This window comes from Polypterus senegalus, chromosome 6 (genome assembly GCF_016835505.1).
Source record: "Polypterus senegalus isolate Bchr_013 chromosome 6, ASM1683550v1, whole genome shotgun sequence".
Classification (NCBI taxonomy): domain Eukaryota; kingdom Metazoa; phylum Chordata; class Cladistia; order Polypteriformes; family Polypteridae; genus Polypterus; species Polypterus senegalus.
In genome coordinates, this window is record NC_053159.1 from 80384599 (window position 1) to 80410120 (window position 25522).

General features: G+C 35.3%; 1 protein-coding gene across 10 annotated transcripts in view; it reads right to left on the reverse strand.

The window, feature by feature from the left end:
• LOC120531205 (tensin-like) overlaps positions 1-25522 on the reverse strand; it is an 801530-nt gene that overhangs the window by 159205 nt on the left and 616803 nt on the right. For all 10 annotated transcript variants that reach the window (XM_039756405.1, XM_039756402.1, XM_039756406.1 and 7 more), the window contains 4 exons: positions 20004-20175; positions 15857-15907; positions 12308-12430; positions 5058-5122 (listed from right to left, as the gene is read on the reverse strand). In XM_039756405.1, the coding sequence (XP_039612339.1) occupies positions 5058-5122; positions 12308-12430; positions 15857-15907; positions 20004-20175 (411 nt within the window). The remainder of the gene's footprint in view (positions 1-5057; positions 5123-12307; positions 12431-15856; positions 15908-20003; positions 20176-25522) is intronic.

Genomic DNA, 25522 nt, shown 5'->3' on the forward strand with positions numbered 1-25522 from the left:
CAAAAAGCATTAGCAAAAACAATCTATAAAATAATAGAATGAGTGCCTTACTTTGGCCATAATATAACATACTTGACCTACTCACAATGTTACACATCCTTTGCACTGTACATTGATTTTAAATATAACATCCTACTTGTGATTACATATGGAAAATAATAATAATGGAAAATCCACTGTATCCACTGAACAGGATCATCTACAGACAGAGGAGCAGCTTCAGCGACAGACTGCTATCACTGCCCTGCTCCACTGACAGACTGAGGAGATCGTTCCTCCCCCACACTATGCGACTCTTCAATTCCACCCTGGTGGGTAAACGTTAATATTATGCAAAATTATTGTGTGTCTGTTATAGCTTGTTATTATCATTGTTATCACTCTTTAATTTAATATTGTTTTTTTATCAGTATGCTGCTGCTGAAGTATGTGAATTTCCCCTTGGGATTAATAAAGTATTTATCTATCTATGCTCGAGTTAAGTGTTATTCTATCAAGTGTACACTTGTTAACCACATTTGACACATGTGCTAGAGCATTAAATTACCTATTACCTATTTCAGCCTACCTCTGGACATAATATCGGCACAAGACAAGTTCTAGTAAACCATAAAGTTTGAATTGATTTAATATGCAGTAATTATGCACAAGATTTTCTTCTATCAAAGGCACAAAGAATGACACAGTCGCATCTAAAAGGTGTGCAAAACCAACCAGCATGAGTGCATTTTTTTTTTGGAGTAACTAAGAATTTAGTAGCTAGGATATGTACAGCAAGATATCTAGACAAAAACTATACAGTAGACAGCATTTGCTTACTACCAGAAAAATTGTGAATTGCCGACTATATTAGGAGCTTATTATTGCTTATTACTCTTAGAAGCCACCATAGCTGAGAGATCAATTCTTAGTTCTTTTATGTTTTTTCTCTTAAGAGTAAAAACTATTAAACAGTTTTTATGTTCTGAATTCACTAGCAGATTATGAAACATTTTTCCCTATTCCCCAGTAGTAATAGCTAACAGTTGACAAGAGTGTTCTATATTTATTATATAGGTGTATAGGGTCATTAGTGCCACACATGCAAAGTAGGTATGTGATGTACACTATGGTTATAGTATGAGCTTCCAATAGAAGCAAATACAATTTTCCTTTAAACTACATAATCTGTATGGATTTCTTACTGTATACTTTTATACTGCTTAAATTTTGTGTTGTTAAATACAACTGATATATTCAAAATCAGCCATGTTGTATATATATTCTTGCCACTTTATTGTGCATTGTTCTTCCCTTGTTACAATACAAAAATTACATTTCAGTCAGTATAGTCAGATGTCAATAGACCATGTCTTATTGTTCAATAAACAGAGAGAATGGGCAAGACTAATCACATCATCATAGTGATTGGCAGATATGGTAAAAAGAATGCATCTGCAAAACGAAACCTGCTTAGATTTTCACACATGAAAGAATTTTGAGTTTGAATGCAACATTTGGACTGTATACTAATTTTAGTTGAGAAATAACTCCAAAACAAATGTTAAGCATAATTTAGTTTCTGCGATTCACCACTGCCTATGCTTTGTAACCAGTTTTCTGCTTATCTCTAACCCATAACCTTGTCCATTATGCCCTGAAAGAGCCAGGGTGGGGCTTTGTGTTAATTCAGTTTTTGAAGATGCTGCAGACATTAGAATTGTAGTAACCCAAGCCAAAAAGAAGTACCACTTTTCAAACGTTTATTCTACAAAAATGCTGCAAGATAAAATACATTTCATTACAACACAAGAAAGGGTATACAAAACAGATTTTTTTCAATGTGTTTTAAAAATTATGTCTTCAAGGTGGTGGCCATCATTAGAGATACACTTCAAGACGATTTCTGAATGTTGACATGACTCATTTGGCCATTTCAAGGGGAGTAGCGATGATTTTGTAGTGACTAGGGTCCTTAAGGGCTTCAAAGTTTTGAGGTTGGTGTGTGTACACCTTCAACTTGAGATAGCCACACAAGAAGAAATACTGTATCACGGAGCGAGATCATGCAAACATGAAGGCCACCCGACATTGCCGTGTAGGGAGAAAAACTTGCATGGATCTCCACACCATATGAGCTGTTGATGCATCCTGTTGAAACCAGGCATCCATCACATCCATTTCTTCGGGGCCGCAAAAAGTTCTTCAGCATTTCAATGTAATATTTTGAAGTGATGGTGACCGTTGCTCCACCTTCCTCTAAAAATTAAGGGCCTACAATGTCAAATTCTGCAACGGCGCACCAAACTGTAACATGCTCCCTGTGCAGGGGTTTCTGATTAAGTTCACAAAGGTTGGTTTCAGCCCAATAATAAAAGTTTTGCTTATTTACGCAACCATTCAAATGGAAAGGTGCCTTGCCATTGCACAGGACGATGGCATCTTGATGAACGGTTTGCAGAATGTTTGGACACAACTCTCTACATCTCTCCCAGTCTCTCTCAGAAAGCTCCTGCACTAACCTAATTTTGTATGGATGGAAGTAAAGGTCCTTATGCAAAATCCTCCTCCAAAACATGTTGGCAGAAGCATGCTTGCACGCTGAAAATCTAGGAGACTACAAAACCGATGCCCTTACAGCTTGGATGTTTTCAGGCGTTCATACAGTCTGAGGCCTGGACTTTTTCTGTTCAATGTTGTACCCGTCTGTATAAATTTGGCTGCCCACTGAAAAACTGTTTTCCGATTTGGGTCGTCACCGTTAGGAGGAATGCTGAAGTGCATTTGGAAGGCGCATTGCATAGTGATGATGGATTCGTTGTTTTTGAAGAACTCTTCGACAATGAAAGCATGGTGTGCACCGGACCAAGGTATGTTGCCAAATGAAAGCTACAAAGGATCACCTATCAAAGGACACCCACACATTAACCACTTGCCTGCCTCTACTTCGTGCAATGACCTTGAGAAATGTGTTACTTCATTTTGGCTTACCCTGTAAAAGACTCCTGTCTGCAACAAGCAGCCACTTGAGTGGAATGTTTTGGTCTCAACCCCTGCATGTAAATTTTGTAAGCAATTCCTAGACTTGAGACTTTTGGTTTTAATTTTGTTAGTATTTTATTTGTCTAATTATGTCTAGTTGTGTATAACTGATGATTTCTTTAATTCTAGATTTGGAAGTTCAATGTTGTTCTTTGATTTACAGTATCATTATAGTTTTTTGTATCGGTTTTTGTTAACTGTATTAATTTTTTATGGATGTTTTCTGTAAATTTTGTTTCTATCATTTAAACAATAAATTATTAAATTAAATCTTGAAATAGATGTAGTGCTTTTATGCTTGACACATGTGGTTTTAGCTTACCCTTTAGAGTATCCCCAGCAGATTTATTTGATCAGTCAAACTATGCTATCTTTAATTTTTTATGTACTTACATTTACTTAAACAACATTGAGAAAATTACAAGTAGACATTATTTACATCACATAAAGTGACCTTCACACCTTGAATCAATGTTTGGTTTATAAAAAAAAAAAAAAAAAAATGTTCAAACAGAAAGTAGCTGTTCCACTGTGTGGCAGAAAATAATTTACGAAGATGCATGCCAAATAATTGATCTGTAAACCAAAAGTCTAGATTTGCTTGTTGAAGGAATGGTCTACATTGAAGAAAGGATAATACTGTCACTTTTTATTATGTTCCTGTTCAAACTCATTTCAAAAGGGAAATGTATTACAATACATTATTGAGAATTTCAGATATTATTGAGGAAATGAAAGACTGTACTATTAGGTATTAACATCATGGATTATACACCAACTGTTAACACTCCCAAAAATACTGCATGTACTATTCTATAAAGTACCTTTTTTTCTTTTGTAGTATTTAGACTAAACCTACTGTTAGTCACTCTACATATCTACGGCAAACCCCATCCCAAATTTTCCAATTTCCGAACATGTAATTATTTGGGTCAAAACTTTTAGTTTTAGTTAATTTGTAGTATTGCAACTAATATGAAATTCAAAATTTAATTAAATACTGTCTATTACTCCATTAATTGGTTCTATTCAGAGCACAATGAAAACAGTGCCCACCATTGTCATTTTTGCAATTGCTGTAGGTTATCTGAATTACCAACGATTTTATTTCAAAACACAATAATTGTAATATAGTTTAATGAATAAGCATTTCATATAGTTTCTCACTAGTGGGCACTTTTGCATATCAAAAGGAACCCAAAATACTAAGTGAACATTATGATATGAAAGAGCTATAAAATACATTTATATTAATATGGGAGAATAGGAGTAAAAGGCAATGAGACTGAGGAGAGTACATTTCCACTTTGCTTATTTTTATCACAAAACACAAAAAATACAGTAATACATTAGTATTTACAGCTTTCTAGATATACCTAATTAAAAAGATAATATTTCCTAACTCTTAAATGCAATCTACAATGTACAGTAAGGGTTTACTATAAATAATGGGTTTGCAACAATAAAATTCATTCTTAGTATAATATTAAAGAACGTTTCTAAAATAGCATTAAGAAAATAATAGCACTGTGTGTTTTTTTTCTTTGCTTACATGTTTTGGAGGGACTCCGTTTGCTTGACTTCTGTAAAACTGAAACACTTTCTTAGGCCATAGCACTGACTAACCAGTGTTTGGTTTTCATCCAGATGGCTTTTACAACGTAGCTACACAGCATGCTCGAAACAAATGTCTCAATTGCTTTTGCAGAAGTCAAACATCACTTGAAAGTACAATGCTGCTGTCTAAAACCTCATCTGCTAAAAATGAGTTTGTAGTCACATAAAAGTATTTCGAAATCCAAATCCTTTAATATATTAACAGTTCAAATTCTAATATATTTTTCTCCCAAAAATACATTAAAAACATCTAATACGCAGTAGGAGAAAAAGCCATTTTTTGTTAGCCTACTCACATGCACAAAGCAGTCAGACCTTAGTATAGTGTGCTTATTAGGTTTTAGTAGAGAATTGCAGAGGAAGTAATACTAGTGGCCCCCTTCTAACATCTCTGTTTAAAGATCCAATATCTCTCTTACCTTGCTGAAATATTGCTATAGTGCATATAAGCAGCAACAACCACCCCGGTCCTTCCACGATTACCCTGTGTAAAAAAAAAAAAAAAAAAAAGATAATAGAAATAAGAATCAGTGGTCACGGATTTATCAGAATTCATGCAAGGAGGAATTCAAAAGTCAGACCTAAGAAAACTTTACAAAAATATATAATTAGCACTGAAACAATTACTAATTTAACTTCTTAAGTTCTACTTCAATTGCACTAAACTTCAACAATATATAAAATGCGGGAAAATACATTTAACAATACAGTCTTATGAGTATGCAAATACCTGTATTTCATTTATATAAAACATATTAAACTTTATTTTATTTTTTTTTGTTACATTTAGGACTACAGCAGGCTGATCATCTTTTTGACTCGTACATGGTGCTAATGAACCCCTTGACCTGTGTGTGCTCACATAACAATCCATGAAGGTTTATTTTGAAAGTCATGCTTGTATTCTTTTGAGCATGTGGAAATTCTAAATAAGTAAAAATCATCTAATATTAAATAGTCAGTACAATGTCAATATTATTTAAAGAAAAAATATAATTGTGCTTTTTAAAATGGATAGAATAAATTTTGTATGTTTGATATCTTGCAATAATATAAAATACAGCTGAATTTTATGACCACAGACTGAAAATTGAATAGGCATGTTTGTAGTGCTTTCCTCTATTGTGGAATTTTTTTATAGAGTAGTTTGTATACCCTAATTCCACCAGGTTCTTGTACATGCAAATGTGCCAAAATAAACTTGCAAAAGAATGGAGCAATGACTTCCTTGCACCAAAGCTTATTTTACTTTCCTTGACAAGAATATGGTTTAACTAAATAAATACATGAATACTATAAGATTGTTTTAATGTGGAACCTCTATAAACATTTAAAAAAATTGTATATTGTTGATAGGCTAGAGTCAGCATTGGAAAAAATATCTAATAAACAATTGATCACCAAAAAATAAAATAAAGCAAAACAAACTTAATAGTATATTGTATAGTAACTTAGTTTAAACCCGATATTTTGGGGGAAGTGGCAAGTGGCATCATAAACATGTCTGCTATTAGATTAAATTTTGCGGCAAAATAGCTTTTCCACCACTGGAGGTCATGCAACTTGTAAACTTCACCAAGACCTGCCTTGCAGTGAGTTTTGTTAGAACGTATACCATTTACTGAAGAATAAATATACTTTAAGTACCGGTTTGTATTTAATCAGTAATTTTTCACTGAGCACAGCCGCACAAATAATCTGTGTGAAAAATCAACATTTGCATGAAGAAATAGTGCCATACACTTTATAGTCAATCCACTGTTTTCTTCTTTTTCTGCCTTTTCTGTTAACTTTATTTATGTTTTTTATATCTATCAGCTTCAGACTTGGTGATTGTGTACGCACATCAGTGTGCCCTGCAATGGAAAGAAGTCAGAGATGAGCCTATATATATATAAACTGCTCGAAAAAATTAAAGGAACACTTTGAAAACACATCAGATCTCAATGGGAAAAAGAAATCCTCCTGGATATCTATACTGATATAGACTGGGTAATGTGTTAGGAATGAAAGGATGCCACATCGTTTGATGGAAACGAAAATGATCAACCTACAGAGCCCTGAATTCAAAGACGCCCCAAAAATCAGAGTGAAAAAATTATGTGGCAGGCTAGTCCATTTTGCCAAAATTTAATTGCAGCAACTCAAAATTGTACGCAGCACTTTGTACGGCCCCTGTGTTCTTGTATACATGCCTGACAACATCGGTGCATGCTTCTAATGAGATGACAGATGGTGTTGTGGGGGATCTCCTCCCAGATCTGGACCAGGGCATCACTGAGCTCCTGGACAGTCTGAGGTGCAATCTGGTGGCATTGGATGGACCAAAACATAAAGTCCCAGAGGTGTTCTATTGGATTTAAGTCAGGAAAGTGTGGTGGCCAGTCAATGGTATCAATTCCTTCATCCTCCAGGAACTGCCTGCATACTCTCACCACATGAGGCCAGGAATTGTTGTGCACCAGGAGCCACTGTACCAGCATAGGGTCTGACAATGGGTCTAAGGATTTCATCCTGATACCTAATGGCAGCCAAGGTGCCTTTGTCAAGCCTGTAGCGGTCTGTGTGACCCTCCATGGATATGCCTCCCCAGACAATCATTAACCCACCAGCAAACTGCTCATGCTGAATGATGTTACAGGCAGCATAATGTTCTCCATGGCTTCTCCAGACCCTTTCACTTCTGTCACGTGCTCAGGGTGAACCTGCTCTCATCTGTAAAAAGCACAGGGCACCAGTGGTGCATCTGCCAATTCTGGTATTCTATGGCGAATGCCAATCGAGCTGCATGCTGCTGGGCAGTGAGCTCAGGGCCCATTAGAGGACATGGGGCCCTTGGGTCACCCTCATGAAGTCTTTCTGGTTGTTTGGTCAGAGACATTCACACCAGTGGCCTGCTGGAGGTCATTTTGTAGGGCTCTGGCAGTGCTCATCCTGTTCCTCCTTGCCCAAAGGAGCAGATACTGGTCCTGCTGATGGGTTATGGACCTTCTATGGCCCTCTCCAGCTCTCCTAGAGTAACTGCTTGTCTCCTAGAATCTCCTCCATGCCCTTGAGACTGTGCAGGGAGACACAGCAAACCTTCTGGCAATGGCACGTATTGATGTGCCATCCTGGAGAAGTTGGACTACCTGTGCAACCTCTGTAGGGTCCAGGTATCATGCTACCAGTAGTGACACTGACTGTAGCCAAATGCAAAACTAGTGAAGAAACAGTCAGAAAAGATGAGGAGGGAAAAATGTCAGTGGCCTCCACCTGTTAAACCATTCCTGTTTTGGGGGTCATCTCATTGTTGCCCCTCTAGTGCATCTGTTGTTAATTTCACCACAGCAGCTGAAACTGATTAACAACCCCCCTCTGCTACTTAACTGACCAGATTAATATCCCATAAGTTTCATTGACTTTATGCTATACTCTGATTAAAAAGTGTTCCTTTAATTCTTTTGAGCAGTATATATAAAGCTAAACATGAACACTGTTTATTTTGGTAGTGGAGTAACTAAGGACTGACAAGAAATTGGCAATGAACAATTTTTAAAATTTTACATTGCTCATGGCAAAAGCATTTTAGAACTTAGAGGAAGTGTTTTCTTGTACAGTATATCAAATAGGTGAGTGTATGATGTGCAAAATGGATTCTCGTTAAATAAGTTATGGGGGGCAGAGTAGGGGAACAATAAAATCAGTCTCTTCTTTTTATACCAGTTGAATGGTGGTGAGAACCCCAGAGGAGTCATGATGTCACGTTTGCCCTGTCTGCAGACCACTAGCTCTTTCAGGCCATATGACTCCGGCTGTGTCTACCGGACATCCCTAGTTCATTTTTTCTTGTGATTTCTTTTCCTCTTTAATTCTCTGGAATTTAAAGGAGGCATCAATCTGGGAACCCAATGCATTTTCCTGTTTTTCCTTTTACATTTTACAAGTCCATTTTTCTTAATAGAACTAGGCTCACCCTCCTTTTAAGGCGACTGACTTTTAAGTTGACCACTTCTTAAGGCAATTCAATATGTAGATCAATTTGATATTTTATACAAACTCATTAATTTGGTTATATTGAATTTGAGCGGTATTACTTTAATACTCGTAGTTTCTGTTATTTTGTGATGAAATTTAAACTTTTTTCTATATTGAGGTCGCCTTTTGAATCCCCCTGATATTTACTACGCGGTGAGGCATTTGTACTCCATCAACATTAATTATTTCCAGAGACATAATTTTGTCTATTTTTCCAGTGCATCGCGCACAAAAGCAAGGGAACGATGAGAGCACCAGAACTCTGCTCACATCATGTCGCTTCGTACCGCAAGCTGCAAGTAGTAAGTCTGTGATAAGCTGAATACCGCTATGCTTTCCACTCACGGGAGGGAAGGACAATCCCGACCGCTTTTATATAGTAAGAAAGAAGAAGAAAGAAGAAGAAGATATCGCACAGTCTGGAGTAGAAAATCATCTTTTACCTGGAAAAACGAAACTACAAATCCCATCGTGCATTGCAAAATGGACAGGGCGTGTGTGAAACTCTGCGCCTGCGTAGCACTCACGGGACGGAAGGACACCCGACCACTTTTATATAGAAGGATAGTGTCTCAGTCAATTTCAGTTGTCTGCTAGTTATAAGAAAATGTAAATATAAAAACTTGACATAATGACATTTTAATATGCATGACAGTATTGATACAATAAATGTATTTGGTTAATTTGGTTGTAGTCTGGGTCTTCTTAATTTCTTTACCTGCCATTGTTTATTTCACCCAATATATTTATTAGAAACCCAGTTTGGTAGTTAACTTGTTGTCATATTATATAGAATCGAACACTGAATATGCCTATCAACGACTGCTCCATCTGGTTTAGTCAGCACAGCTGGGATATGGAGCCTATTCTACTGGGACTGGCAACATTACAAGCAGGAAACACAGAGATGAAATTAGACCACTGCAGGATTCATTCATGTTCACAACTATATTCTTATATATTCCAATAATTTAGTTTTGCCAGTCAGTGCTACTGCATACCTTTGAATTTTTAACAAAAGGCTAAGTTCATTATCTAAATATACTGCATACATACACTTTTTCTCAATTTGGGCTAAAACATATGCATCTAATTTTAGAGAAACATCCAATTAATGTTTTTTTATAAAGCATCATGAAAGTTTTTATAATAATCACACCTTTCACAGTTATTGGGACTCATAATGGAGTTAACTCTTACTGTATGGGGGTACTTCTATTAAAAAAAATCTATTTATATATGAATGCTATTTATATATGAATTATAAAACAAGTATGGTGAAATACATAGGTAAAATATGGATAGTTATGTGTTTTGTATTTTAAATGTGAAGTTACAAAAAATATAGTCTATTCATTCAGACTAGATTAGCATATGTTGCACAATTTCCCTTTTGCCACATTAAAAAATATTGTATGTACAAAAATCATTGCAAATTCTGCATTAATCATTGTACCATAAACAATTAATGAAACAGTTGGCACATATATTAATTTTATACTAGTAAATTGTGTAACTACATCAGATTTGATTCTCTGTACTTCTAAAGTATTTTTCTCAATCCTACAAAGAGAACAAATTCACCTTCTACTAAAAGCTCTTGATGTTTTTGCATATTACAATGTTTTGAATTGTAAAATATGTCTTCATGTATTATACTAACTTTAGAATATATTTTTCATTTTAAAAAGGATGCTTAATGAAGACATTTGAATTTTACATTTTATTCAAATATTCACAAACATACTACATACAACTGAACTAAATCGACTGTGTAGCTTTCACTGAAGCATGAAGATCATCCAAAGGACAAGAAATAATGAAACAAGACTATTTCACCTAATACAGTCGACCCTTGACATATGACTGGCCTGACATGCGAACAACTTGATTTACAACCAAAATTTTTGTTTTGGTTTACGACCAACATTTTGCGTTATGACCCGAATGCGGTCACGTGTATCCGCTTGTGCGATTGTAAACAAACAGCCGAGAGCGTTCGTAAGTGTCAGTCGGAGCCCCGTTACATGTGTTTGTGGACGTAATTTCGGTCAGTGCAGTGATTTATCTAAATATATAATTCACTAAAACCATGGCAAGCAAGAAGCATAATTACTAAGGAAGGAAGAGAAGGTAACGAAGGTAAAGAAAGTGATTGTTAAGGGATGTTAGCTAGCGGGCTGGCGCGGCACATGATGATGTCATCAGGCTGAGTCAGCACCGGCTTGCCTTGGAGTGCATTATTACAGCAGTTCACAACACGGCCAGCTTTGAACTGAGTGCTCGACTACTGTCATTATTAACTTGAGAAACAGTGATCACAATCGAAACGAAGAATGAAACTGTGCAGAAATATGATAGTGGCGTTCGTGACCGATCTCGCTAATATGTACAACATGTCGAAATCCACCATCTCAACAATTTTATAACGAAAAGATTTGCATAAGGAGGCTCCTTCTAAACAATAACCACCTTCCATTTCATTCTCCTCCTCCTCCCTTCCTGCAGCCCAAAGATGTCAAATTAAATGGTGAGTACAGTATGAAATGGTTGTTTCTGGTAGGCTAGGCACTTTTTATAACTTTTTGGTTAGTACATTAGAAAAATTATTGGTGTTTTGGTAAATTAGGCGTATTATACAACCCTTTTTTATTATGAAAAGGTTAAGTAAGTGTTGCTGTGGGAGGTTCGGAGCGCATTATGGGTATTTCCATTATTTCTTATGGGAAAAATAGTCTTGACTTACAACCAACTTGAGTTACAACCAGCCCTCGCGAAAAATTGAGTTCGTAAGTCAAGGGTCCACTGTATGTAGTTTTTAATTTCGCAAATACAAAAATGAACAACCACAATGATAAACAGACCTTTATTTACACATACCAGTTACACTTTCATCCAAGCAAAACTCTATTTGTATATTATCAAAATTAGTCTCACATATTTCTGAAAACTGCTTTGACCATTACAGATTTTGGTGAGCCACAGCCTATCTTGAGAGCCTTTGCCAAAACACTAGAACTAACACTGGATGGATGCCAGTCTAGCTGCTGATACTGTATATACATGTACTAGATACCCACACATTACTATTAAGGGGCAAATATATCATTCTGAAACCCACTTAGTCTAATGCTGGGCTATTTGTGGCCTACTTTAGAAGCATGGGTTCTATGGAAAAATAAACCCCGAACAATGCCTAAGTCCATCTCAGGGTCAACTCATTCATATATTCAAACTCAACCGTACACTGGGCTAGATTTGCAATTGCCAATTAACAAAGTACAAGCCTTTGGGATGTGATAGGATGCCAGATCATTTAATGAAAACCCATTTGAATTCACGTAGTTTGTGGAAGCTGTCCACAAACCAGTGTCTCGGGTCTTCAGGGCTCTTGAAGAAGCAGCGCTAATCATTACATTCAGTGGTATATTATTATACTTGAAATGAACGACACGCTTCACAAATATATTATTTCTTTACTAAGACACCTACAAGAAAGTAAAGGTAAGGTAAAAATGTTCAAGAAAATTAAGGTAAAAAACAATAGCAAAGTACAGATGGTCTGCCAAAAAACTAAATATTGATAAAAGGATCAATTCTGAAATAGAGATAAAGCATAAAAAGGAACAACCTTAGAAAAAAAATCTCTTACCTTGTTGTGCAACACAACTACATTATGTGGATCTGTGTTCAACCAAGTGTCCATGGCTTTACATATGCTGCATATCTTGTCAAGTGCAGGTGCATGATTATAAGGCCAGCCAAAATCCAAAACCTTATGGAGGGGGAAAAAAAAAACATGAAAGTAGTTTTAATTGTCTGTAGACCTAGGAATGTATGCTAGCACCGCAAAGTAACATTTAACTTGGGAATCCATTGTACATTCAAGTCAAGACGAATGACAAACATTTAGAAGGTCTTTCTTTGTTTTTTGTTTCTCCATGAAACTCTCATGAAACTTACACATTACTTGTGCAGACCCCATTTATACAGTACTTAATGTGTTAATGATGTTTTATTCATAGAGAAACTACACATGATCAGGGAAAGGTATTAAAATGTTTAAACAATTGTAATTCATCATTAAAAGCTGACTGGTAAAATACAGTATATTTAACAAAAATGGAAAATAAGAACAACTAGCTGAACTTCATTACAAAATGCTTAACAGGAAAACAACCAACACTTTGTTTATGTAAAATCCTCCAAGAGTATTCTTACTGATACAATCAAAACAGCATGCATAACATAATGCAAAAACACCATATATATTTTAATAAAGGCATAGCTTTCTCTTGTTCTAAGTGTCCTCTGTTTGTGATGAAAGTATGGAAAATAATCAAAACGGCAGCCTAAGTACCTGACATATATCCAAGCTGTTTACTGTGAATAAATGGATTGTAAACATCTTTTATGACAAGTTTGGTGATTTTGTATTTTGCATTAGATTAAGCAGGCAGACCATAATGTCTATGGCTGAAGATACACTGGTGGTTAAATTAAAATCTTATACAGTATTTAGATAATATTTATTGTATAGCAGATAAACTAGTCTATTTCTACATTTAACTAATGTATTTCTAAAAAATGTATTACATTGTCCCCACCTGCTTCAAGCACACAGCCATCATCCCTGTCCCAAAGAAAAATAAAGTAGACTGCCCTAATGATGACCGCCCAGTAGCACTTACTCCCATAGCCATGGCTAGAACACACCAAGGACATCATCCCTGACAGTCTGGACCCCCTCCAGTTTGCCTACCGTTGCAACAGGTCCACGGGGGATGCCATCTCCAAAACACTTCGAACCACCCTGTCTCATCTGGAGAACAAGAACTGTTATGCCAGGCTGCTGTTTGTGGAATACAGCTCTGCATTTAACACCGTCATTCCATCCCAGCTCATCTCTAAACTCCTGGATCTGGGACTTAGCTCTTCACTGTGCAACTGGGTACTGGACTTCCTCACTGGCAGACCTCAGCAAGTGCATATTGGTGGAAAAACCTCCTCCATCATCACCATCAACACTGGCACCCCGCAGGGCAGCGTGCTAAGCCCCCTGCTTTACTCTCTCTACACCCATGACTGCGTAGCGAAGTACAGCTCTAACACCATCCTCAAGTTTGCTGATGATACCACTGTAATAGATCTGATCAGCGAGGACGATGAGACAGCCTACAGGGAGGAGGTCAGACTCCTGTCAGAATGGTGTCAGGACAACAATCTCACCCTCAATGTTAGCAAAACTAAGGAGATGATTGTAGATTTCCGCAAACAGACAACAGAGCACAGCCCCATCTACATCGGCTGTGGAGCAGATCAGCAGCTTTAGGTTCCTCGGACTCGCCCTCACTGATGACCTTAAATGGTCAAGTCACACTGCGGCAGTAGTCAAGAAAGCCCAACAACACCTCTACCTTCTCAGGAGACTGAGTAAAGTCCGGATGTCCCCCACAACCCTGTGCAGATTCTACAGGTTTACTGTCGAATCCATCCTGACAGGATGCATCACATCCTTGTACAGCAACTGCTCAGTTCAGGACTGCAGAGCTCTGCAGCGTGTGGTGAACACAGCACAGCAGATCACGGGCACACAGCTCCCTGCAATCCATGATATCCACACTACATGCTGTCACAGGAAAGTGAACCTTATCAGGCGAGACCCCAGCCACTCTGAACTGTTACTTTTCACCCTCCTCCTCCCATCGTGAAGCAACTAAAGTCCATTCAGACACGCACCTCCAGGTTCAGGAAAGTTTCTACCCAACTGCAATCCGACTCATGAACAGTCAGCAATCTTGTCACCTCCACTACTACCTGCACATATACTTCTGCTACTGTCTCTATTTATTCCTAGGATTCTGGTTTTATTTATTTACTTATTAAATTCATTTATTTATTGTGTGTTTTTTTTTTGTCTATGTTCACTGTCCGCAAGGGCACATGCAAGCAAGCATTTCATTGTACATGGTACTTGAACTTGTACACATGACAATAAAGAATTTAAATTGAAATAAAGCAGTCAGCGACTCTCTAGATCACGGGTGTCGAACTCCAGTCCTAGAGGGCCGCAATGGCTGCAGGATTTCATTCTAACCATCTTCCTCATTAGTGACCAGTTTTGGCTGCTAATTAACTTCTTTTGCCTTAGTTTTAATTAACTTGACTCAGGCCCCTTAATTGTCTTTTTCCTTAATTAGCAGCCAAACAATAATGAGACACAAAACGAGCCACCACATGACCAGCTCACCTGTGCCTATCATATCTAAAAAGGTGAAGGTCTCAGTAAGGTTGATCTCTCAGGTCACCAAAACATTTGGACTGTGGCAGAATGAGAACAGCAACAAGCCATGGAATTAAATAATGGGTTTAATTAACAGCAAGAATCAGCTTCTCATTAAGAGATTGGTTGGAGTTTGAAATCCCAGATTAGCTGGTCAAATGTTGGCTCGTTTCACATCTCATTTCTGTTTGACTGTCATTTAATGAAGAAAGAAATCAATTTAGAGGAATGAATCCTCCAAAACAGGGCTATTAAAATTAAGGAGTGAATTAGCAGTGAAAACTGCTTGCTGATTAGGAAAAGGGTTAGAGTGAAAACCTGCAGCCAATGCGGCCCTCCAGGCCTGGAGTTCAACACCCCTGCTCTAGATAAATAGCATCATATCCCGCAAAAGTTAAGGTAACAGCATCTATTCAGACTTAAATTACTGCTTATAGTAACAGGACAGCAAAATGCCGTTTGTTTTTGGTGTTTCTTTCTGAATATATGAAAACCACATACAGATTCTGATATAAAATGCAAATGTTTTATTTTTCATGTGTTTAATAAATTTACAATTCTTTTTCTTGTGTTATTTCCATGTTATGATTTAGCCTGCTTGTTCTCTAACTTTATAGTTAATATCAGAAAATCTAAGAATACAGTGAATGTTTTTCACAAGAACACAAGTCAGAATTGAGCCTTGCTTTTTTTATTTTTTTGTTTTATATATAAACATACTCATGTTTGCCCTGTAAAAAGTTAAGAAAAAATTACTATTTACTAAATTAAAATCCTAATATTATACATAAAACATTAACTAATGCTAATAAAATTGCAAAAACAAAGTATGTTATGGAATTATTTTTTCATCATAAATTAATCTACATTTTACCTTAAGTATACATCACACACTTCTGCTTTGGTTTGCAGTCTTACCTTTGGGTTGAGTTTAGTGATGTCACAGCGTTTTTCACTAAGGTTAAAGAGCTGCAAGAAAGAAATATTGTATTATTACATTTCTCAGTAATTTGTTTAGATTTTAAAAGCAAGAATGTACAAGAGCATTTCGGTATTAGTGAAATTAGGCCATGCATAATTTACATTACACGACTGAACTCATTGACTGTAAGGCAGCACTAACTGCATACTGAATTCTTAACATTTGATCCCACCTTGCAATAAATGCACATTACTGATTAAAGCATTACTGTTGTTTTAATTTATGTAACTTGTTTACTTGATTGTATTGTGTAACAACTTAAAATTATTTTGTATGGTGCTTCTCAAAATGAAAATCAATATCAGATGTTGATAAAATGCTATCACATAGCCCATTTTGCACATTTTCCTTTAATTAGAGTCTTCTATATGTAAACTGCACAACTGTGGAAGCAGTGTGGGTTAGAAAAAGCTTCTTCCACACAGAGCCACTGGAGCTTCTTAGCATGGAAACTTCAACTAAAGTAAATGTATTTGTGGATGACATTGAAACAACAGTAAAACCATCCATTATCATATTTGCTAAATCCACTTTAGGGTCACAGAGGTGAATATTTGACACTTTTATTGTTTACCTCTGTTGGATTCATAATATGGAATGTGTGTCACCCTGCTATTCCCAGAACAGGCACAAATCTGTGTCCATCTATCACAATGGTCAACATCAGAGTGATGTCCTGGCGGAATTCATCTGGCCACTCTTTCTGTTAAATCCAAGCCAAACAGACAACACTAGTGACTACAGATCTCAGTCACAGAATAGAAACTTCTCCGCATTCCTGCTGCATCAGAGACTCTTCTCTTACTGAACTAATGCTTACTTACACCTTCAATGGTGTTTCTTTCAGGGACTTAAACCACCATTAAAAGTATATCTGAGTAAAATTTATCAATAATGTGTGTATGTTTTCTTTGTTCTTCAAAACTTGCTTTGAAATTTGTGTGTTTTTGGGCTTGTATTAGAGGGCGAAAAACAAGTAGTCTATTTTTCAGGGAGTGTGTGCTCTCTACATAATACAGGTAAAGCGGCTCATCATTGGAGCTCATCACTGCCTGAGCAGAATATTTATGGCAAGAAGTATACTCATTACACTTTAAAAAGAGATGGTCACATACACAAAGCAAAAGAAGAATATATTTGGAGGAGCATTTTAACCAACTACTATAATTAAAATAGAGAGTAGAGAAGGCTGATTCTTGTAGCTCTCCAGTCATCCTATAATTAGGTAAGTTATAGCTTTATTTATGGAACACTGCCAGAGTCAGGCTAGTCACCCCTGACTATAAGTTCAAAATGTACAAGATGTCCATTTACAGATACAACTTAGACCAAAGGCAATGTTTACAGCTCATCTTTCTCAACTATATTATGGTGTAGGATATTGTTTAAAGCTTTTTGTCTGATTTGCAAACCTGTTCATTTTAACAACCAGATTACTTGACATTCTTATGAGTGTCTTAGCAACCTGGCAGACAGCTGAGGTCCTTTGATTCTGGCTTCTTTATAATTCCATGACCTATTTTGCATCCCCTGGTTGACGTTCATTCGACTTTGTATCTCCTTCTCTTTTTAACTCTTTCTTTAGCCTGTTTCTGAAAAATTAGAATTGTACTACTCAGAATAAGGAGTAAGGCTGAAATATGCTGATTGTAATCCAGACTCCCGCTGAGTGTTGAGCAAGCTAATATTTAAGTGCTTCTTAGCAGAACATAAAAATGCATTTTTTTTTTTTTTCTTGCATATGCTAAGGCTCCTTGATGACCAAGATGCACACCCTGGTCAGCCTGATGGTAGCGCCACCCATGTCTGTACGGAGTTTGCGCCACTCTAAATCATCATTGAGTTAGTGTGGAAGGTTGTAAAAGTGCAATCTGTAATGGGCTAGCATTCCATCTAGGACATATCCTATGTCCTGTTTCTACCAAATTAAAAGACTGAGCTCGATGTGATCCAATATTTCAGAATACCTGTAGATACATAGATGCCCAGTAGTGTACAGATTTCAAGATTATCATACAATGAGAAACTGTAAGTGTGTCATACAATTGTGAGCTATACAGTGGCATTTATCAAGTAATAAATATAACTGTAACTTGTACAACTATATCTTGTTGACTATTAATCTGTAATTTATAATTCAATATTAAAATCTTATGTAATGAAACAATAAACACGATAGAATATGAGGTGCAGTCAGAAATAAACAGAATCTTTCATAATGGGACTGCCAGTTTCTGCCAAAGAACTGCGTAAAGACAATGTTTGCAATATAGAAGGCAATCAGTACATTAGTACAGAAATTCAGAAATTATAAAATTCATACTCTTTTGCAATTAAAGTTTTGTATAGGCCTTAGCAAAGTCTACACATTGTACATGTAAATGTAGGTTAATTAAAGTATTTTGTGGACACGAGTCTATATATATTGTAGCACATGCTATTTAAAGATAGAAGGCCTCTACTACAAACAAATTAAGAAATGATTACTTGAGAATCTGATGTTGTACAGTTCCTGTGATTGACATTATAACTGACTGTTTTCTGGTCCCCTTTGCACTCTGTAATACCTACTAGCATGCATTGGTTACTTTTTTTTTTTTTAAATGGCAGTGTGTATCTTATTCATGTCTGGTACACTAAATTACAGATTTTATCCATCCAGCATCTGGTATCATCATGGTAATTGCTGTCATTTTTGCCTCACAGTACACAAAACTTGGTTTATTTTATTTTTGACTGAACCTCATACTGTACACATCAAAGATCGATATTTCTTATAGATTTACTATATTGACTAATATACAATACTTCTTTAAGACAATTTACATTTAGATTATTTCACATTTTAAATTCTATAGTTAAAGTAGAAGGCATAATTAATACTGACAATATTTAGTTGATCAGATAAAATATTCTGATGTTGTATTTATAAGTGAGCTTTCTACACATTTTGTAGACAGACAAGCCGTGTCAGTCCAGTTTAAAAAGCACAGTGCTGCTCAAAATCTGTGACTGTTGAATGATGTATTTCATTGACTGTAAGGAAGAAAACAAAGTTCATGTGCGACAAACAGATTTTGTGGTACATAGCATGTCTGATTGCCTTAAAATATGCTCTTTTGAAGTCTACAAATTAATTCATATTTTAAGTAGTAAATATAGTATTATATTTGTCCTTGATGTATTATGTAGAAGAAAAAAAAACAGTGTTTCAAAACACAAAACGAAAAACGTGACTTTGGCTTTCTAATATGATTTTCAAGAATACCGAGAACAAATTTAAAAATCCCATCAGCAAGTGAGCTTCAATTTGTCAACTACTTTATTCATAAAACTGACAGTTCTTTAAATGACGTCCTACTACTTTTGGTGTCTTTTTCCATGAACAGCTGACTTTGCCATTGGTTATTGATATGTTATGATGCTTGCTACTGTTTACATTTGTGAACATTCAGTTTACAACAGGAATGAAACTATGAGAAAGGGAGAAACTCATAGTAGGCTCTTTATTTACATAACATTGCACAGTGCTGACAGTCCAAAAGTTTAACTGTTGCTGAGCTTAACCGATTTCTTTCTGTTTAAATCCAATACAAATTTTAAGCTTAAGTAAACTGTAATAAAATGTGTGTTGATAGTGATTTAATGTTAAAATAAATGTTTACTGAAGAGTAAAACACTGAAGTAGTCATTTTAATGGCCATGTAAATTGACGGTTTTGTTAAGGAAAGCAATTTTCTGTGTCTGTTTAATATTACGAAAAGTTTTGTCATATGGAATGCTTCAGATTTCAGTAAGGAAATTGGTGACACCACACTTCAAAACAACGCGATAAAAAAGCAAAAGTTCACTCAGACAGGAACCAAGTCATTGTTCATAGACTAATGAAGACACAGAACAAGTTGATTTATCATGTTATTATAGAAGACACCTTATCTTAAATTAAGAAGGAACTGAACAAGCTACAAAAATAAAAAACTGAGCCAGGTGTTGTGAAATGTCTCTTCTCATTTTTAGGCTTCAATTAAAAGATTTATTATCCTGCAAAGACGTTTTGTGATTTTTTTTTTTTTGTTCACTTACCAAGTAGTTTTCCCCATGCTTGGATCTCAGCATCAGTGCAACCTCTTTGAGATTGGCCTGATAGTTTTGCTCTTCTGCATTGCTCGGATATGAAACTGAAATAATGCGTTCTGTGATGTATACAAGGTCCACGTCATAGTTCTCGTCCATAGACTGAATTAAACTCAAACTTCTGAAGAGAAAAAAAAAGAACGAGCGTTTACAGGAAACAAATTAGACAACATTGATATATCTATGGTACATCATCATAAACTCAAAAATAACAAGAAATTATCTAATCTATTTAAACAGTTTAAACAACAGGATTAGATTTGTATACAATAGTCATGGAAACACAGAGAACCTACTGACACATGAGAAAATGTTTTTTAAAAACTACTGACAAAATGTTAAAATTCAGAGGATTGCAGGCAATTTAAATATAAAAAAACAAGAAGAGTAATATCTTAAAAATATTGGTTTATAGATGACATATATGGATATTAAGAAGATAAATTGTATTTTATTTCTGTAAAACCCTTACCAGTAAAATAGCTTGGGGAATATTTCACAATATTTTTTAAATTTGTTTTTTAGTCTCATGCTGAGACAGCTGCTTTTTATTTTTAGTCACTTAAGAGTTCACAAATTAAATATCAAAAAATAAAAACGCTTAATTATCTTCAGGCTATAAAATCTTCCAATTTACTGACAAAATTGTACAACTATGCATGAAGTTACATTCAATAGCTTAACTGTTCTGTATAATGTCCAAACATGTGGGCTAATAAAGAGTCTCATTTGTCTTGGGGGGAAAAAATTCAATGACTAATCTTATTTTTTGTTGAAATTAACTTTATAATGAGTCGGTTTAAATCAAGCTTAATTATATAGCACCATACAGTTTAGATTGTAAAATTAACAGGTATTGATGTTTGATAGATTTACAACAAACATTTTACATACCTACAGTTGTCTTTCCATATATATGGTACAATATTCCAAATATCTTTTTCTTGTGATTCATAAACTGTTAACATTCTCCACATACTAGTTTTTTTCAACAGGGGACTGTATATAGATGATGCTCCGACTCTAATACAGAAGTTTCTACAGGAAACATCAAGGATTCGGGCACAGGCTAACATTTCCTCAATAACACCAAAAGGCATCTGAGGAAGAATTAAGCAGGTTTCTTCTAGCTCTTGTTTAACTTTTTTTTAGATGTATACTTTGATCAAATGCCATATATGTGTTTAGTTATTCATCTCTCCACTTCATCACATTATTACAATTCAGCTCCCTGATTTCTGATTGTATTTTTTTAGCCTGAAAGAAAAACACACAAAAATGTTTTCGCTGTATCTATTCCAGGCTTATTTTCCACTCTATTTAAATGGAATTATTTTAGCAACAGAGGCAATAATGGCCTTTTTGAACAGTGCTTGGTCCAAAGACCTCTATAAAATGCTGAAGCTGACACTCTAGTGGCAATGGGCAAAAGAAAAGGTTACACACTGCACATTTTGCCACATCCGGTTCATCTTTTATGCTTTTAAGCTAATGCATTTAGTGAAACAAGGAACAAAAATGAAGCAAAATATAACACACTGGCAATAGTAATAGCCAAAATAAAGATAAGTCTTCTTATTTCTTTATGGAAATTACTAAGAAACTGAAATTGGCATCACAGTACAAATCTGAAATGTAATCCTGTTCTCTATCCATTGTTCCCTCTTATCCAGTTCCAGGCCACAAAACTGATATATTAGTTAATTAATTTACAAATACTAAAAACACTGGAAGCAACTATGCCTCAAGTAAAAAGTATTTGAGCTTCCAATTTGATTTGAAGTTCTTATTTATTGTTTTCGTTATGTGTTATTAAATATGTCTTGCTAGCTAACTCTGCTTTGCTTTCTGTGTCCAAAAATATGTGGGTAAGTACCATGACTTCTCAAAATAATGCACTGCCTGTGTATGACTGTCACCTGCACTGGATTGTTTCAAATGAATAAACATCAATTTCCTTTCACAAAACAAGCATTAGTTCCTGTTAACCCAAACACAAATGAGAAAACTGATGGATAGAAGAGTGTTCAATTACAGGCTAAAAATGATTCGGTGTAGTGTGTGGAACTAACCTTGCGTACTGGTGTTCAAGTTCAGTTCTGAGGGCCTCCCCCCTTGTAGCTGAGGGGTTTTTTAATTTAGCAGGCATTTATGTATATTACATCAAATAAATTTAGCATTTTTATCTTGATTTTTAAGATTTTTCCAGGTGTTCTGGTTATTTACTAACAAGCACACAAATGGGTTGAACAATGAAGTAGCTATAGCTTTTCAGTATTTAATGTTCTTTGCCCTGGCATCTACTCTGCTCCAGACAGACAGACAGACAGACAGACAGACAGACAGACAGACAGACATAGATAGATAGATAGATAGATAGATAGATAGATAGATAGATAGATAGATAGATACTTTATTAGTCCCAAGGGGAAATTCACATAATCCAGCAGCAGTATACTGATACAAAGAAACAATATTAAATTAAATAGTAATAAAAATGAAAAAATGACAAAAATAAAATTAATGTTAGCATTTACTCCATTGTCATTATTAGGAGCAAACTCAGGAAGAAAACTCCAGAGAAAAAGCAATATTAATAGGAAAGTGATGAAGGAGCAGTTGTATCAAAAATACAAATATTTCTGGTCTTTTTATAAATTTAAATCTTACACTTCTACATTCTCCTTAATACAAAATTAAAAAGGAAAAGATGAGGTAATCAAACAATGAAATCAAATAAAGAAAAAATGACTTGCTGTTTGTGAAACTGGTTGCGACAAAAACCTTCAGCCATGGGGGCCCAGGACTGAACTTGAGAACTACTGCTCTATGGTTTTCTGAAAAGTTGGATTGTATCCAGAGTATTTAATGTTCATTATGAACTTTACTTTGTAAGATGCTTTCTAGCAATTACAAATAAAAAGCTACTGTATACACATAGTGTTAAACACTGAATGTGGTGATTGCTTTATGGTGCCTTGCTTAAGAATACAAAGCATGAAGGCAATGCCCGATGCCCATTCTGCTATGACTCTGAGCCCTGTTCATTACCAGTCAGCATTCAGTCTTATTCCCAATAAGATCTATGAATTACCAAAAGACAGGGTGACTCTCTTTTGAGCTGACCACAATTGTTTAGAGTCTGTTGTGTTTTTTTTTTTGCCTTGCAGAAATTAAAAAGGTATTTTTTTTCCTGGGTAGGACACCCAAATTTCTTAATTTGTCTTGTGTTTTACATTTGTATTGAAGCATTTTAATGTGCTATGATACTAAATGTATGACATAAATACTAAGAGTTCAATGTACATACTAAGGTTGTCAAATGTATTGAAATATCAATGAGTATTGATTTTAACATTTTAAAATTGCTTCAGTTCTCACATGGTATTGATTTTACAGCCAACATTACAAAAACACTTCAAATTTGCTATGGCCGTTCCCACTTATTCACAGGTGTTAAAAACATTAACTGACAAAGAGGGCAGCCACATAGGCATCTGGAACTATTTTGGCATTCTGGCAAATGGGGATGGAAAACCGCAAGATAAGTGCAAACCTGATTGCAAGATTTGTAAGAGAGTTAATATAAAAAATTTGAAAAGGTATGTTAATTTTAAATTACAGGAACATGAATAACTATTAAGCTGTAAATTGTTGCATTTGAAATGTGGATGTGACATTTATTTTTTTTCTTCTATGGGTAAAAATATTTTTTGCAGCCAGATAAACATTCAAGACAGGGGTCTGCAATTATTTTTCCTGGTGAGTCACTTTTATTCTGTGTTTTCCATTCTTTTGCAACACTTTTTAGCTCTACAACTTCATTGCTGCCTGCATGTTTAAACTCTCACTGTGAAGTCTGCTGTTGTGGAGAGCTACTTTCTTTTATTTGTTTAAAATTATATTTCATAACATTTGATATAATGTAAGGCGCTATAACGTTTCAATGCGCAATTGCATAAACAGAGGTGATACTCCTACATGTGCTCATATACAGGGTGGTCCAGATCTAATTATGCAGATCCAGATCGTCTGGATGACTTTGATTTATGCAGGGACGATTCCAGTTTGGCGCGAAGATGATTCTTCATGTCTTCAGTTCGCACACTTCTCGATGGTCCGGGATTTTTCGGGTGATTTTCTATTTAATAAACTTAGTAAGTTATAGCGTAATGAAAATTGCATGATTAGATCTGGACCAACCTATATTGCTAGCTGTGCTTCAGAGGGCATATTTAGTATGTCAGGGCTCATTTACAGCCCAAAAACAGCACATCTAACAGAAGAGCAAATTGACAATCTAGTCTTTTTTGCCAAAAAAACTTGTAAGTTATAAAGACATTGTGTTTATTTACAGAAAAATGTAATGATTGCATTTTTGCAGAGCCTTTAAGTGTTGTAGTAGACTGCTTGTGTGAAACATTTCTGAACAATTATTTACAAAAGACCATATTAATGTTCTTTTTACTTAAATGTTTATTTAATGTTTGTTTCAATATTTTTTCTGTACACTGTTTACTAAAGATTGCAATATTTATTCAATTAACATTTAATGACATTTGTAACATTTCATTGTACTACCTCAGTAACAGTTTTCGCTTTCATCAACGTAAAAAACAATTGAAGACAGGAATGAAACTGTACTTTTTATTATTTATATACTATTATGTTTAACGAAAGATTACACAACCCGAAGTACTTGCATTTAATGACAAAAATTTCTACTATTTGTTTTAATCAATTTTAACATTTTAATGCATACAGAACTGCAATGTATTTAAATACATTTTCTCTTGAGTTACATTATTTTCACTATCGGGTATCAATAATGATACTGAACTTCAGTATTTTTCTTAGTATTGCATCAAAGTACAACATTTAGGTATTGTGACAACCCTAGTGCATACATCTAGTGGTGAAGACTTCACAAAAGGGGTGATAAAGGCATCAAAGTTTTATAGACAAAGCAATTGAGTAAACAAAGATAAAAAATGAAACAATGCTGTTAGCATATAGATCCTCAGCCTTCAATAAATTCAATAAACAGAAAAAAATCCTTGACCACTCTGTGACTTTGTCAGCAGTATAGTTTCTCTCTCTCTCACACACACACACTTAAGTACGTATCTGGTTAAATCTTGTCACAATAGTTCAAGAGAAACAGGACCATCTGAGCTACAATACAATAACTTCAGTGGTCAGCTGCATACTGAAATTCCAACCATTGTAACAGTAGAGGAGTAATCCTGAAATATTACATTGCATTACAGCTCTCCTATACCTACAGTATATAATATACTGTTGCTGTAACATGCACTTTTCTTATACAAATGTCTTCTTATTTAAATACTAGATGCCTTTCCTTTAACAAAGTTTTGTTATTGACTATCTCCACATTCAATCAAAAGGCAAAGCTTTATAATATGTTAAAAATAACTAAAAAAAATCAATATCTATGACCCTGCACT